Source organism: Mustelus asterias, chromosome 7 (assembly GCF_964213995.1).
Source record: "Mustelus asterias chromosome 7, sMusAst1.hap1.1, whole genome shotgun sequence".
Taxonomy (NCBI): Eukaryota; Metazoa; Chordata; class Chondrichthyes; order Carcharhiniformes; family Triakidae; genus Mustelus; species Mustelus asterias.
This window is the reverse complement of record NC_135807.1, coordinates 32,311,852-32,328,020: the sequence shown is the minus strand read 5'-3', so window position 1 is coordinate 32,328,020 and position 16,169 is coordinate 32,311,852. Positions and strand designations below refer to the sequence as shown.

The window sequence follows — 16,169 nt, the reverse complement described above, 5'->3', positions numbered from 1 at the left end:
ATTTTTATTCATTTGAAGTCCAAATACTAAATGCTAGAAAATCATTATTTGGCATTCTAAAGACATGAAAGTGGAAACATTTCACCTTTTCTTGACTCAGATATTTACTAATTTCCTTTGTTGGTCCATCATTTTTAGTTCTTATTTCAAATTTGCTGAGGCTTTTGTTTATTACCTCCCTCTACAGCATAATGTATACAAATCATTGACTTCATATAAACAAGTAAGATATATTTGTGTCATTCTGATCTTTGACTCCTTTTGTATATGGTTAGCTCGAAGAGAAGTGAAATTTCACCAGCCAACATAATCCAGTGGCCTGTAAAGTTAGTCCTGTGCAAAAGAATCAACAGGGAAGGGTAGCTGGTATTTTTTTTGAATATCCTTTGTTAGAATCAATGCTGAATCGTCGGTAGCAAAAATAAAAGACCATCTTAGTCTACCTTGCAAGCCTGTAGTTTTTTTTAAAAACGCAGTATTGTTAATTTTCCTCACTAGTGCCTGCTAGTAGTGACTTCAAGCATGTCTTTGGACAGTGCAGACCAAATGTTCAGCATCATTCTTTGTGTGAAATAGTAATTTGATCTTCATTATTTTGAATCCATCCATCTTTTAAGCATTACCACTATGCATTACCCTTTAAAAGGCAGCATTTTATTCACCTAGGTGGATATGATTTTTTTGATTTGCGTTTTTGTTATGCCTGCCACCTGGTATGCTGCATGTATGGGCCATGTAGATTTGCGCACTGATCTTATAGCAAAGTGAGATGAACTTTGCACAGAACCCAACCAACATAGTTTGTTTTCAAAAGCAACTTTTTTTCTATTTTCCTCTGCCTTGCATGTGGTTGCACTTGTGTGCCTTGTACCAATGGATAGGCACATTCTTCCTAACTGGTACTACTCTGCTTAACTATTGAGAATTCCTCCTACCCCTTTTTCTCATTAATCAAGTACTGTGTCTCAGAAAATTGATTTGCAGTGACATCCTCGGTGTACTCAATCAAATTGAAATTTCTTCTTTAAAAAGCCATGATTTGAATGTGAAATCAAAGCCACAGATCACAAAGGAAGATTCTGGAATTCCTGAAAGCAAGCAGATAGAAAAAAATGATGATCAGAAGGACGAGGATCCTTCTTTAAAGTGAGTGTGATTTTTTTTTAAATGGCACTTCTGTAAAGGTGATGGTTCAGTGAATGTAGTCTAAAAATAAAGATGGTTCCTGGTGTTTTTAAAAAAAACTGTTTTTAAGCTGGAGTTGCAATTATTGCACCTGACATTTTTTCTATATTAAATTTATTCTACTTCAAATTGAGAACAATGAGATGTGTTTCAACATTAACAATAGAGCCGTAAATGTACAAGTCAGAACCATTTGATTGTTTCCATTCAAAAACATTTTTTCCATGGTGGAGATGTTGCCATAGTGGCAATGTCACTGGAGGCCCAGGCTAATGCTGTTGGACACAGCCTTAAATCGCACCATCCCCTAGTGATCAATCTTATCCTTCTCTATTTCCAGGACATTGGTGGTGTTCTCTTGCCTCAATAATCAAGATGTGAACATTATTCATGTTGCAGCCTGGCCAGAGTATAGTGCTGATTCAGTGATCTTGGGCTTTGTCGTTTTTGGAAGTATGCTGCAGAATTATGCTTGCAAAATCAGAGAATGGTTACAGCACAGAAGGAGACCATTCATCTGGCATGTCTCTGCCAGTTGTCTGCGAGAGCAACACGCCTAGTGTCACTCCCTGCAATTTTTGTACTCCAAATGATCCCTGTCTCTTGAAAGGCATGATTGGATCTACTTCCACTACACTCTTGAGCGGGATATTCCAAGCTCACTCTTTACTTTCTTGAGTCCTGTTGATCATTCAGTGAATATATTAATCTTGAATTTAGTTTCACATTCAGATCTTTCCTTTCTCAACCTCATTTTCCAGTTATTTTGATAGTTTCTTAATGTTTTGTTTTTTTCCCCTACGCAGGTGTACATTGCTTCAATTAACTGAACTGAATTTTGACTGCTGTAATCCCAACCACCCAAGTATTATCTATTATTTGTTCCCCATGCCCCCTGTCCAGAACACCAATTACATGCCAGAAACTGACAACAAAAGCAGGTTGTATTTTAGAATGAAGTAATATTGTTGAACAAAGCTAAACCTACAGAACTATGAACTTGTGTGTGAAGATGAAGGTTTGTGGTGGAATGGAAGGCTAAGATGAACCGTGCACAATGGGACTGTGACATGAAAATATCAAAGTCTGTCTAATCTGAAGTTAATTTTCATTATTATCATAGGTTGAGTGAAAAACAAGATCTGGATAGAGATGAGAATCCTGTTGAAAAGAGTAAGAAACTGAAAAGGGTCTACTGTAATGTCAGTTCTGACCTGTAAGTGTCTAATTGATGTGATATAGTAGCTAGAATTTGGTCAGTCTTTAAGCTATCAGAATTATTTGTGGAGCACAATTGTTTGTTTCTTTTATTCCTCTTTCCCTTTCTATTTAAAGTCATACTTTCCTTGAAAACCAACCCTTCCTCCTGTAAATGTATCAAACAGCAGATTTTGTTTATTTGGTCTTTACTTTCTGGACCAATGCAGCTATCTTGGGAATGGGAGTAGGTTATTCAGACTTGATCTGCATTTCCACTTAATTTAACTCACGACCGCTACCATCTCTCTTTTTTATTCATTCGTGGGACATGGGTGTCGCTGGCTGGCCAGCATTTATTGCCCATCCCTAGTTGCCCTTGAAGGTGGTGGTGAGCTGCTGCCTTGAATCGCTGCAGTCCATGTTCTGTGGGTTGACCCCCAAGCCGTTAGGGACAGAATTCCAAGATCTTGACCCAGAGACTGCGAAGAATTGGCGATATATTTCCATGTCAGGAAGGTGAGTGGCTTGGAGGGGAACTTGCAGGTAGTAGTGTTCCCATTTATCTGCTGCCCTTGTCCTTCTAGATGGAAGTGGTCGTGGGTGTGAAAGGTGCTGTCTAAGGATCTTTGGTGAATTGCTGCAGTGCATCTTGTAGATAGTGTACACTGCTGCTACTGAGCGTCGGTGGTGGAGGGATTGAATGCTTGTAGATGTGGTGCCAATCAAGCAGGCTGCTTTGTCCTGGATGGTGTCAAGCTTCTTGTGTTGTTGGAGCTGCACCCATCAGGCAAATGTGGAGTATTCCATCACACCCCTAACTTATGCCTTGATAGTGGATAGGCTCTGGGGAGTCGGGAGGTGAGTTACTCGCCACAGTATTCCTAGCCTCTGACCTGCTCTTGTAGCCAGTGTGTTTATGTGGGGAGTTCAGTTGAGTTTCTGGTCAATGGTAACCACAAGGATATTGACTGTGTGGGATTCAGTGATGGTTACACCATTGAACGTTAAGGAGCGGTGGTTAGAGTTCTATTATCAGTGATGGTCATTGCCTGGCATTTGTGTGGCATGAATGTTATTTGCCACTTGTCAGCCCAAGCTTAGATATTGTCCAGATCTAGAAGGACGAGCAGCAGATGCTGGGAATTCCATTACCTGGAGGTTCCCCTCTAAGTCACCATCCTGACTTGGAAATATATTGCCGGTCCTTCACTATCACTGGGTCAAAATACTGGTATTCCCTCCCACAGCATTTTGTACATACCTGCACCTCGAGGATTGCAAGAAGGCAGCTCACCACCACCTTCTGATGGGCAATAAATGCTGGCCTAGCCAACTACACCCACATCCTGTATATTTAAAAACATTTCAAAACTGTCACCGGAAAGTTCTGCTAGAGATTCCTCACACCATGCGAACTTAGTAATATTATTGCTGGGTCAAAGTCTTAACTCACCACCTAAAAGCAATTTTTCGTTCCCAGAAATTCATTGGTTAAGGCGACAGAATTGTCCCGTTCACTCAAGTTTGAGATTTCCTGTTTCTCTCTCTTTCACTGCAATTTTGTCAAATTGACTTTTCAGTAACTTCAAAGAATTTAAAAGCTTAGACTTGCTCTTGTATTTAATGTAAAGACTTTGTTTGATGCCCTACTACAATGAAATCTAAGCCCGTTCCCATAATATCCAATCAGATTTGGGGTACCTAAAAGATATGCTGGAGAATCCCTCTGAAGTTCCGAATAAAGCTTTACAAAGCAGTTGCCCAGAAGAGCTAACTTCCCCTGGACAATTGCGCTGCACTGTTAATCATCCAACAGTGATTTAAATCACTAACTTCAGATAGTTCTGCCAGTTTTGAACAAATAGTTACTCTGAAAGAGTTAGAAGAAATAAAATCACTTCTAATTTCAAAATAACTAATTTAAACACCCAGACCAAGCCTCGCACAGACACCCAACACTCTGGAAACCTCCTCAACTAATCAACCCCAGCCGCACAGGACTGTCCTCCCCCTCCAACCTGCGGGCCTTACTGTATCCCCTGCCAAACAACCCCTCACTCTGACTCCTTGCCTCCCAGAGTGGACCTGCACCCTGCAAGCAGACCCTCCACTAGCCAAAATCCTTCTCTCTGGCCTGTCAATTTCATAAGGTCCTTTTAAACATACCTGCTTTCCAGCAGCCAGTGTAATTAAAAAAGTAAGTAACACCTCTGAGTTCACTGGAGTTGTACTGCACTGTGGCCTGCATGGACTCTCACTGCAGGCTCCAATTGGTTCCAGCCAGCGGAGGGTTGAATGCCATTTTCCAGAGCAGGTAAGTGCGCTTTAAACTGTGTAATTCCAGCAGGACTTAGCTTACACCTAGTGGTGTAGTGGCCTGTAATCTAAAGCATGCCGGTCTCTTAATGAAATGGGTATGCATTGACATTGGCTCTTCAGACTTCATTGTCCAGACAGTGTCATTCCCATGGCCCTTTTATTGGTGACTGTTGTTGTTCCATTGTGGCTGTTGGGGACTTGTGGACCACTGAGATTGATGATAGTTCTGCACTCAGTACAGCTGATGAAATCACTTCTCCCTGCCCACTCAATTGCTGTGAAGGAACAGCTTCATGCTGTGCTTCAGCATCTCTTCTTGCTTTTGCTTCTTCTTGGGGATAATTACACACTTTTTCCTTTGTACAAGATGCAGTTTTGGACTGTCAGTTCGTCTTGATATGCTCTTGTAATTACAGGTGTACCCTTTGTTCGCCAGCCATCCTTTCAACACTGCTTCATGTAATACTTGTAAATTTGCATCTTGTTGGGTAGTTTGCTTGATTTGAGCGAGGTGCTTGTTTGTCAGATTCAGTGTCTCTGCTAGGGTTGATTTCTTCCAGATCATGTCTAGCTGCTGCTTCACATTGAGTTTGGATTATGTCATATTCTAATGTAGCGTCCTCCACTTTATTCATGGGGCGTGCTGCTCTCAACCACATGTCTGCAATGCACATCTGGTTTCCTTACTTGTAAGTCACGTCCCGATGATATATTTTGCAATGTAACATTCTTTGCAGTTGCTTTGGAGTAGATAGTGGCAGTTTATGAAAAGTGCTTTGAAGGGGCTTGTGGTCAGACTCCATGGTTACTTTGTTTCTCTCAAGCATGTACTGATGTTGCTCACAAACAAAAACAATAGCCAGGCACAATCTGAGCATTGCGTCGCCTGGATGCCGCGCTGCATCAGAGTTGTTCCCTGACTCATCTTGCTGGCGTCCCACTGCAAGGTGACTTCAAAGATCCTAGTACTTCTGCATTGACTTTGTCCATTGTTTTCAATAGTAGTTTGATTTTCTGAATGCCGTTTCTTGAGTTCCCCAATACGACAGCACATCCTTGGCAGTGAGATTGTGTGATGATTCACACACAGCTGACAAATTAGGCAAAATTTGGCTTAATAGTTCATGAATCCAACAAATTGTTGAACTGCTTCTGCTTCTGTTTGTTACTCCATTGCTGCTACAGCCCTCCCTGTCAGAATCCAGGCAGAGACTAATTTGCAATTTGTTCTTGTTCACTTCTAGGATTCAACTGGTGGGCTCTCTCCAGCAGGCGTATTAAATTCTTCATGTACAATTCTTCATCAAACTCATCTGCTGATATCTCTCCTGTGGCCTGTTTTGCTTCTTTTGAACCAAACAGTTATGTGCAAAACAATGCTGCTTCATGTATTTTTTTAAAAAATTGTTTTCCCTGTGCTAGGCTTTTCTTTTCGTTTATATGCTGTCCTCTACAGTATTTGCCCCTGCCCTTGACTGCAATTGCTTCGGTCTGTCTCAGCATACTGTATCTCCTGGTCTGATCTGCCATGCAGTGCTTTACCTGACATTTCACAACTTGCACATGTCTGTTGCTTTCTTTAGCATCAGTTCCATAGACTTTGTTTTCATTGAGCGGGTGTCTCACGCCTAAGACTTCAATCTTTAATCAGATTGTCCTTGTAGCTGTCAGAATTCTCAGTTCTGTCATCTGCATTGCTACAGTCACATACCCATCAATGAGCTCATGTTCATGATGAAAGTGAATAAATATTGTTCATATGCAATATGCACTGTGTTCAAGATGTTTAAAATCCCTGTTGTCTGTTTTCCTTGCTCAGTCAATGTTACAAACCCCCCATCCCCACCCCAGGTGAGGTTCCCCAGAGTTATTGATCCGAGTGACACCTGTCTATTCGTCGTCATCTGGTTGAGGAGGTATGAATTTGCTCCCTCCCTGTTAAATCCCCTCCCGATTGGAGCAACAAGGTTCCCTTTTCCAGACCCAATAGTTATGTTTTAAAAGGAGCCAATTTAGCCAGGCTTTCTTGAGTTAATATTTTCCCATTCACAGCAGTCCCACACACATCCGGTTTCTTCCATTACATCTCCTTGATGACAACATAAAAATAAGAGCCACTAGAGAATGCATACTATAATCCAACTTTTGTAACTTCAATCATTATTAGTAATCAACATTGTGTTCTCCCTTAGTAACTGTTTTCTATGCATCTTTTCAGATCCAGCCCTCCTGCAAGGTGCTTCCTGAGTGGCTGTAGCATAGATTGTGAAAAACTGCTGTCCCTCCTTTGAGACTCCAGGTGGTCTTGGAGTTGACCTAGAGAAACTATTTGGAGACTGCACCATCTTGGCCTAGGCTGCAGCAATCTAGGCTTGCTTAGGCAAGGGAACTGATGAAGTGGCAGGAGTGGGAGCAGGAATCCTGTCGACCTGAGAGGACAGCAGGTTCATGTATCATGAAACCATTGCCATTCACTTGGGACAGCACACCAACAATTGTATTAATATATTGTTGAGCAGTTTGGACTCCTGTGAAGTGGCAGGGCTAGAATCCCAGTGAGTTCCTTTGAACAGTGAAAAATTGTTGTCGTCATGATCCAGGATGAGTTTACAAAACAGCAGTAAAGGAAGTGGGAACAGTCAAAATTGTTTGCTTAAAATATGCAGTTTGAGTTAGTGATTGTAGGAAGGGAGAGAAGTGGGAGGGATGATTAGTTATGTTATAACTCCTCAATCCTTCTAGTTTTCCATTGGTCACATGTCCAGTGCTCCTTTCCATGGTGGCCAGCACCTATTGGGCTAAAAACATACAACTTTGCTTGTCCTCCAGTCAGCCCTTTCCTGTTGCCTCCTGATTATGTGCCACCTTCTTTATAAATAAGTGCCAGAATGCTTGGGGAATCTGGCTATCGTAGTTGAGTAGCAGCCAGTATATAGGTGTGGATTTGGCAGAGTTGCTAATTGGATGAGAGAAAATATATGGATTGTCAGGTTAAGAACTGATGAGGTTATTGGTAGGTGCTGGCGAATTGAACAGTGGATAAGGTTGAGTGCAGTAGAATATGCCATTGGAAGAACTTAGTTGCCTTGAGAACTCATGTCAGATCATTAAACTGCATCCATGCTCTTAGAGTGATACTCTTGGTACTGGCTTGCACTGTTACTTATTCCTACCAGCTCCTTCGTATATGTCTGGCTCCCTGCTCCCATCAATATAGAATATATCTCCTCTACATGACTTGAACCAAAGCCTCCAGTGCATTGTCAGAAGGTATTATAGTCAATCTTTTTGACAAAGTATTATAGCCCAGATTAACTTTTCAAAAAATTACTCTTGCTACTCTCCTTTGAGGTACAAGCTGCCTTCAAGTAGCATTAGCTACTCCTATATCGGATCTCAGGCAGATGCATTCAGCCAATGAATAGCACTAGCGGCATGCAGAAGGCATTTAAAATAGCAGATGACATAAATGTGCTATCTGTCACAATGATTAATTGGTTACTTTGATTCCATGCCCGTGCTCTCGGGCATTCACTGTAAATGCGCACACGCTAGTGGTATCCCACTACCTGGCATGTTCACCACCACACTGCACACTGCTCCCTCCCACTACCACCTTGCCTGTGCCTGCTCGCTTATCTCTTATGCAAGGTGCAGTTCTTGCATGTCCCTGCGGACTGACTTTAGTTTGTTCTTTCTTAGGTATTTAAAATGACAATACAGCCTCCTTTAGAACTGATTGAACAGTGACCTGTCACATTGCATGTAAATATCTCCAGGTGATGTTCAGATGTCTTGAGTTAGAGTTGAATTTTTCAAGAGTTACCTTTTTTGCATTGCTGAAATAGCACATGCAAAGACCCAGTTCTTGTTCTTGACTTGTCGTGTTTAACTTCAGTAGGTGGTTGCATAATTGAAGTACGTGTTGACAGTTCAGCAGCTTGCATGATCCTTTGTCTGCAGCTAAATTATAAATTATCTGACTCTTGATTTTAATTTCACAAAATTATGAGTTTTAACTCCTGTTCTGTGTTGTCAAACCAGTACTATAACCACTAGGTACTGCACTCAACTATTCTGCCACTAAATATTTTAGGAGGTAGTTCTGAGAATTTTAAAGATCTAATCGAACCTCGTTGTGAGGTTGTATTGATGTCACATTTGACACGGTGACTTCAGTTTTCATTGAGAATGCATAACATGAAGTGGGAAGAAACCAAGGCAAAAGTAGACTGAAATGGTTTAGGGTTTGGTGCTTGCAGAACTTAGTTTCACGCTTTGTTTCTAAGGGACGTAGGAACAAAAAGGAAAAGCGTTACTTTAATCAGCAGTGAAATAGAAGAGCAGAAAAAATTACGTGCCATTGAGGCATTGAGAATGAACCAATACAATGATTAAGAGCACAAATACCTGGAAAATGAACCCGAGTGCCAAGAATGAGCCCATTGTATGCATTAACTCTTGGAAGTGGGCACCAGCAGCAGTCCCAGAGATCAGTGCTTACAGACCGTTCTCCCTGCATGTCTGGATGGATAACACTCTCTACAGTGGCCTAAATGCTTTAAAGTTGGTGAAGGGCTGATGCCTCCATGTTGAAACACCCTCTGTTATTTTACCATTCATTGCAGGCTGCTGCTACTTTCCAAGATGGAAGGCATCTGCGTGGCCCTTCTGAATCTTGAGCCTGCCTGCTGGCCTTAATTGTACAAAGAACTTGTCTATATGCCAAATAAGAGTCTCCTCCATGAAAATCCCAGAGAGCAAAATTTTTACCCAACTGCATAGGGGTTTCCTCCGGCCGCTCTGGTTTCATCCCACAGTAAGAAGTTTAACAACACCAGGTTAAAGTCCAACAGGTTTATTTGGTAGCAAAAGCCAAATAACGCTACCAAATAAACCTGTTGGACTTTAACCTGGTGTTGTTAAATTTCTTACTGTGTTTACCCCAGTCCAACGCCGGCATCTCCACATCATTCCTCCCACAGTCCATAGATGTGCAGGTTATGTTGATTGGCCATGCTAAATTGCCTCTTGAGTTTCAGGGGGATTAATGGGGTAAATGCGTGGAGTTACGGGGATGGGGCTTGGGTGGGATTGTTGACGGCGCAGGCCCCATGTGCCGAATGGCCTCCTGCTCTAGGGATTCTATGATTTATCAGCCTGTGCTCACTGGCCTACACTTGCTTTCATTTTGATTTTAAAATTCTCATCCTTGTTTTCCAATCCTTCCATTGTCTCATCCCTCTATCTCTGTAATATCTTCCAACCCCCTGATGCTTTAAGATATCTGCGTTCTTTTAATTTTGGTCTCTTGTGCATTTTAAATGTTTCACTGGCGGCCACTCCTTCAGTTCTTTAGGCTCAAAGCTCTAGAATTCCCTCTTCTCTATACCTCACTTTCCTCCTAGATAATCCTTTCCTTCTGTGGTCATGTGTCATATTTTATTTTATAATGCTCCCATGAAGTTCCCTGGAATGTTTTATTATGTTAAAGGCACTATTTAAACATAAGTTGTTGTTGATTCTGTGATTCCAGACATGCTTTAGTAACTTGCATAAGTTGTCATTCTTTCTGCATGAACCCAGGCAAATGAGTGTCAGCAATCCAATTGAATGGGGGCCTCTCAGTTGAATCTTTTCAACATGTGCCATTTTGGTGTAATGATATTCTCCCTCCCCACCTCCATTTTGAAGTTGCTACTTTCATTCTAGCTGACAATTCATAAATATGATTCTCATGGCTCAGAACAGATGAGCTAGTGGATGACCTTGGATTGTTAAAAATTGTAACTGCCTGTATCATTTTGCTTTTTATACAGAAACATTTGCTTTTTGAGGTATTTTATCCTGCCCCTCAAATGTCTCAAAGTACTTCCTATACACAGAATCGCTCTGTGATGTAGTATGATGAATGTCCAGTTGAACTTTTTGTTGCCATGTTGCTTGAGGCAGGAATATTGGCCATGGCATCTTTAACACGCATCTGAAAGGTATAGAAGAGCTTTATGTAACTATCTGACTTCCTCAGTGCTGGAATATCAGCCTGGAGTGGGATGTGAATTTGAAAACTTTTTTATTCAGAAGGCACAAATGCTATCAACTGAGCAATCTGACACTCCTAAATACATTTCTCCAATATGGGTCAGTAGTAGTGTTCCCTCTTAGCTGCATGACCCTGTAGCAACATGCAAGTTGCCATGCAGACCAAGTACAAGGTGGTCACTTTTAGTTGCTACTACTGTGCCACCACCCAAAAGAATTAAAGGACTTGTGCACTTAAATGAATAAATCGTGCATAGCAACAACAAATTAGAAAGTTGGTTGATATTGTTTAAATTTCCTGTTCTGCTGTACTTTTAGTTCAAATGATAAACTCAAGAAACCAAAAGTGGAGGAAGCTGAAGAGGATGATATACCTCAGGTATGTCGTCATTGGTTTCTATCTGTTACCAATCATATTGCTTAAAGTAACTTTTACATTAGTCTGATTTCTACTCATAAGTATAAGCAACAGACTACCATGATTAGCCAGCAGGTCTATTATTGTATTAATTATGCAACTGCTGGGATGGTAAAGGTTAACTAGGTGGACTGGTTTGCCCATTTTTTTCTGATAAAATTAGGTTTAGTGAGCTACAGCACCACTTGGTGTCTGACCTACAATAATCAGCCTGTGTTGTAGTAATTGATCTCATCTAGTGTTACATTTTTGGATTGCTACTTATTAGCCTCGCAAAATGAATAAGTATAGAATCATAGAATGACACAGAATAGAAGAAAGCTATTTGATGCAAAGTGCCTATGTTAGTTCTTTTGTAGAGCTAGCCAATTAATCCCACTTCCCCCAGTGCTCTGATTATTTTGCCTTCAAATTTTTATCCAATTCTCTTTCGAAAGTTACTGTTAAGTCTGATTGCGTTCTAGATCATAATACTAACTGACACTATATTTAAAAAATATTCCCCATGTCATTTCTCATTTTTCATCAAATCACTTGGTTACTACTGAGCAAAAAAATTTCTCCATTATTCTATCAAAACTATTCATATTCTTGAATAATTCTCAAACAACTGTCAAATCTGTCCTTGACCTTCTCTGCTATAAGAAGAACAACTGCAGTCTCTTGAGTCTCACCACTGTTCCTCATCCCTGGGTACCATCCCAGTAAATCTCTTGTGCACCCTGTCTAAGATTTGACATCTTTCCTAAATCAATATTTAGGCCTAACCAATGATTTCTGAATGTTTAATTTGACCTTGTTTTAAAACTGCCATCTCAACTTGTCCACAATGTTTCTATACTTTCTGAATTGTACAATTTGTTTTCAAGTTATGTGTCTGCTTATTTTACCAGTCTGACTTGTGTCTTCATAAAAGTATAACTCTGCTATAAAGTCCCTCAAGCCTGTCGTGCCATTCAGTTAGATCAGGCTGATCTTTAACCTGAGTTCTACTTTCCTACCTAATCCCCGTATCCTATGATTCACTGAGTCCAAAAACCTTAGAAATCACATAGTTAACTCAGTTGATAACGGTCTCACTTCTAAAGTTTGGCAAGTGTGGATTCACGTCCCACTCTAGGACTTGAGCACAAGTCAAGGCTGTCATTTCAATGCAATACTGAGGGAGCTGCAGTGTCGGTGGTGTGTTGAACCAAGAAGATCCCATTGCATATTTTGAAGAAGAGCAGGGGAGTTATCCCTCTTGACCAGGCCAATTTTTATCCCTTAATCCAACTGATTATCTGATAATGTATATGTTGCTGTGCAAATTGACTGCTATGTTTCCTGCATTGCAGCACTAACTATATTTGAAAACATACTTCATTGGCTGTAAAGCACTTGGAATGTCCTGCAGTTGTCAAAGTTGCTTTAAAAATACAAGTCTTATAGCCCTATGACGTATAGAATTCCAAAGATTGGCAACCTTCTGTATAAGGGATTTTTTTTTCTCTCTTGAGCCTATACATCTCTCTCCTGTCAAACCCTCTTGATTCTTGGATGTTTCAATGAGATCACTTCTTACTCTTAACTCCAGAATATAGGCCCAATCTATTTGATCTTGATCATTCATTCAAGGCTAGTGTATCTTGGTTGTGCTGCCTCTGAAGCTAGTATATCCTTTCTTGGGTGCAGAGACCAAAAAGATGCATGGTACTCCAGGTGTGGTCTCACAGCAGCCTTGTATAGCTGCAGCAAGGGTATAGCTTTACACCCAATTCCATTGCAGCATACCATTTGCCACTTCAGCTGCTGTACTTGCATGTTCCATGAATTGAGAGATTGAATAGGTTGGGACTTTATTCCCTGGAGTGTAGAAGAATGAGGGGAGATTTGATAGAGGTGTACAAGATTTTGGTGGGTATAGATAGAGTGAATGCAAGCAGGCTTTTTCCACTGAGGCTAGGGGAGAAAAAAAACCAGAGGGCATGGGTTAAGGGTGAAAGAAAAGTTTAAAGGGAATATGAGGGGGGGCTTCTTCACGCAGAGTGTGGTGGGAGTGCGATGCACTATCAATCGAGCCGAGACTAGTTGTGAGCAAGACAAATAGGCTTTTATTAGCAAGAACTTGGAGCCATCCCTGTCGGTGATCTGGTCTGTACTGAAGGCTAGGGGGAGGAGCCACCGCCTTTATACCCGGACCAGGGGGAGGAGTCTTGGGCGGAACCGACAGGGATGTGCCACATATACAGGTAATGATAAATACTAACTACAGTGGTTAACCACCACAGATAACGGATAAGTGGTTTACCACAGAGTGTGGAATGAGCTGCCGGATAAAGTAGTAAATGCGGGGTCATTTTTAACATTTAAGAAAAACTTGGACGGGTTCATGGATGAGAGGGGTGTGGAGGGATATGGTCCAAGTGCAGGTCAGTGGGACTAGGCAAAAAATGGTTCGGCACAGACAAGAAGGGCCAAAAGGCCTGTTTGAGCTGTAATTTTCTATGGTTCTATGAACAAGGACCCAAAATCGCCCGAACATCAGTATTTAATAGTTTCCCACTAGTTTAAGTTACTGTTTTTCTGTTCCTCATATCAAAAGTGAATAGCTCACATTTGACTATATCAATTTGCTTTCTTGCCCACTTGCTTAACCTATCTGTATCCCATTGCAAACTCCTTAGATCCTCCACCGATCTTCAAACTTTGGTACGTTGCATGCAGTCCCTTCATCTAAGTCACTAATGCAGATTTTAGGTAGCTGAGGGCCAGCATTGCTCCACAGCCTGTCAATCTGAAAATTATTTGTTTTATTACAACTGTTTCCTGGCTTTTAACCAACTGTCTATCCATGCTAGTATATTGCTTCTCTCCCACTGTTTGTGCACAAAGCGTACTCAACTCTAGTTGAGTCTCTTGTGAAGGAATTTATCAAATGCCTTCTGGAAGTCCATATTAATCGCAGCAATTTGCATTTCCCTGTCTATTACTTAAGTCACCTTTTCAAAGCAGGCAACTGGAGGTCAGTTGAGCTAAAATCTGCAATTTGGAAAACATATTAAAATCTATTATTAAGGGAGTAATAGCAAGACATTTAGAAAATTCTGATATAATTACACAGAATCAACATAGTTTTTTTTTCAACAGAAATTGTGTCTAACAAATTTATTGATTTTTGAGGATGTGGCAAGCAGGGTTGATGGGGAACCAGTATTTTGTATTGTATTTGGATTTCCAAAAGCCATTCAAAAGATGCCACAAAATATTTTACCACAGATAAGAGCTCATGGGTGTTGGGCATGGTGTATTAGCAGGTATAGAGGATTGATTAACTAGCAATAAATAGTTGAATAAAAGTTCATTTTTAAGTTGGCAAACTGCAAGTAGCAGTGTGCCCCATCGATCACTGTTGAGACTCAACTATTTACGATCTATATTAATGATTAGGATGAAGGGACTGACTGTATTGTAGCCAGATATGCTGATGATACAAAGAAAGGTGGGAAAGTGAGTTGAGAAGAAAAGAACAAATCTGCAAAGGGTATAGATAGGTTAGAATAATGGACCAAAAGTTGGCAGATAGAGTATAATGTGGCAACTTTGCTGGGAAAATTAGAAGAACAAGCTATTATTTAAGTGCAGAGATACTGCAGAATTCTGTGGTACAGATGGATCTTAGTATCCTTGATCATTAGTCAGAAAATTAACATGTTGGTACAGCAAGTAATCAGGAAGGCAAACTGGAATTGAATGGAGTATTAAAGTGGGGAAGGGTGCAGAGCATGGTGAGACTGCACCTAGAGGCCGATGTATGGCTTTGGGCTCTTGATGGATATACTTTGGAGGTATTTCAGAGAAGGTTCACTGGATGGATTCCTGGGATGAAGGGGTTGTCTTTTATGAAAGACTTGAGGCCAAACTTGAAGTTTAGAAGAATGAGTATTGATTTTATTGAAACACAAGATGCTGAGGGGATGTTTCCCCTTGTGGGGGAATCAAGAACTACAGTGCACAGTTTCAAAATAAGGGCCTTGGGTTTTTTTAAAATTCCCTGCCTTCTCTCGCCCTTTTTAAAGAGAGGTTATGCACATTTTTTCGATCAGAAGGCATTGCTCCTGAATCAAGAGGACCTTTTTAAGAATAGAATGTTTTTGCCTACTTAATTTAAAACCCTGAGATTAAAATCCCTCTGCTACCTGCACGTGTCACAGAAAGGAGGCGGGACCCAGCTGCCATTGCACATGTCTACAATCAATTCATTTCAGGACTTAACTGATGGAAGGTTAGGGGGATCATCTTGGTTCTAGAAACCATATAAAACCATATCCAATTCTACAACTTGATTATGAATAGCTGAGGAGTATACATCCTATCTCTAACTGTCTGAGGAAACATACATTAGAGCAAGAAATGGCTCAGACATTTACAGTATGAGTTTTGATTTAGAATTTTGCTGTTATGCTTTGTTATCAATATTTAGAAGAGGGTTTGAAATAATGTGAATGGGATTTGAATGAATTGATGAACCAAGAAATGGCAGTATCTTTGTCAATAATTTTGGTGGGAATGGGGTTAGATGGTTTTCTCATACAGTGAACAGAAGTGATAATCAAGAGAGCGACCTGGTATCAGAGGCATAAATATCTTGTAAGAGAAACTTCTTATCCTCTAGAGGCTAATTCTGTGGTAGGCTAATTCCCTCCGTGACAGCCTGACCCACTGCACAATCACTGCTTCCCCTTCCCACAGCACTTTTCCATGCACGAGGGGCAGCATCTGCCCTTTCTCCTCGTCCTTTGCCATCAAAGGCCCCAACCAACTGTTTCCTGATGAAACAGTGAATTCCGTATACTTTCAGTTTAGTGTGCTAACAATACTGTCTTATCTACCAAAAGGGAAGACCAAAATGCAGGTAGCAAGACCACTTTGCAATACACTTTCTGATCATCCTGCAGGCATGACACTGAACTGCCAGTAGCCTGTCATTTTAATCTCCATCTTACTCTCTCACTGACTGCTTTCC

At 40.8% G+C, this 16,169-nt stretch overlaps 1 protein-coding gene across 3 annotated transcripts in view; it reads left to right on the top strand.

The window, feature by feature from the left end:
- Nucleotides 1–16,169, top strand: part of LOC144495615 (DNA topoisomerase 1-like) — a 104,404-nt gene that overhangs the window by 35,766 nt on the left and 52,469 nt on the right. For 2 of the 3 annotated variants that reach the window (XM_078215832.1, XM_078215833.1), the window contains exons 9-11: nt 1,033–1,146; nt 2,309–2,401; nt 11,065–11,125. In XM_078215832.1, coding sequence (XP_078071958.1) covers nt 1,033–1,146; nt 2,309–2,401; nt 11,065–11,125 — 268 coding nt within the window. The remainder of the gene's footprint in view (nt 1–1,032; nt 1,147–2,308; nt 2,402–11,064; nt 11,126–16,169) is intronic. The other variant, XM_078215834.1, reaches the window with a different exon arrangement.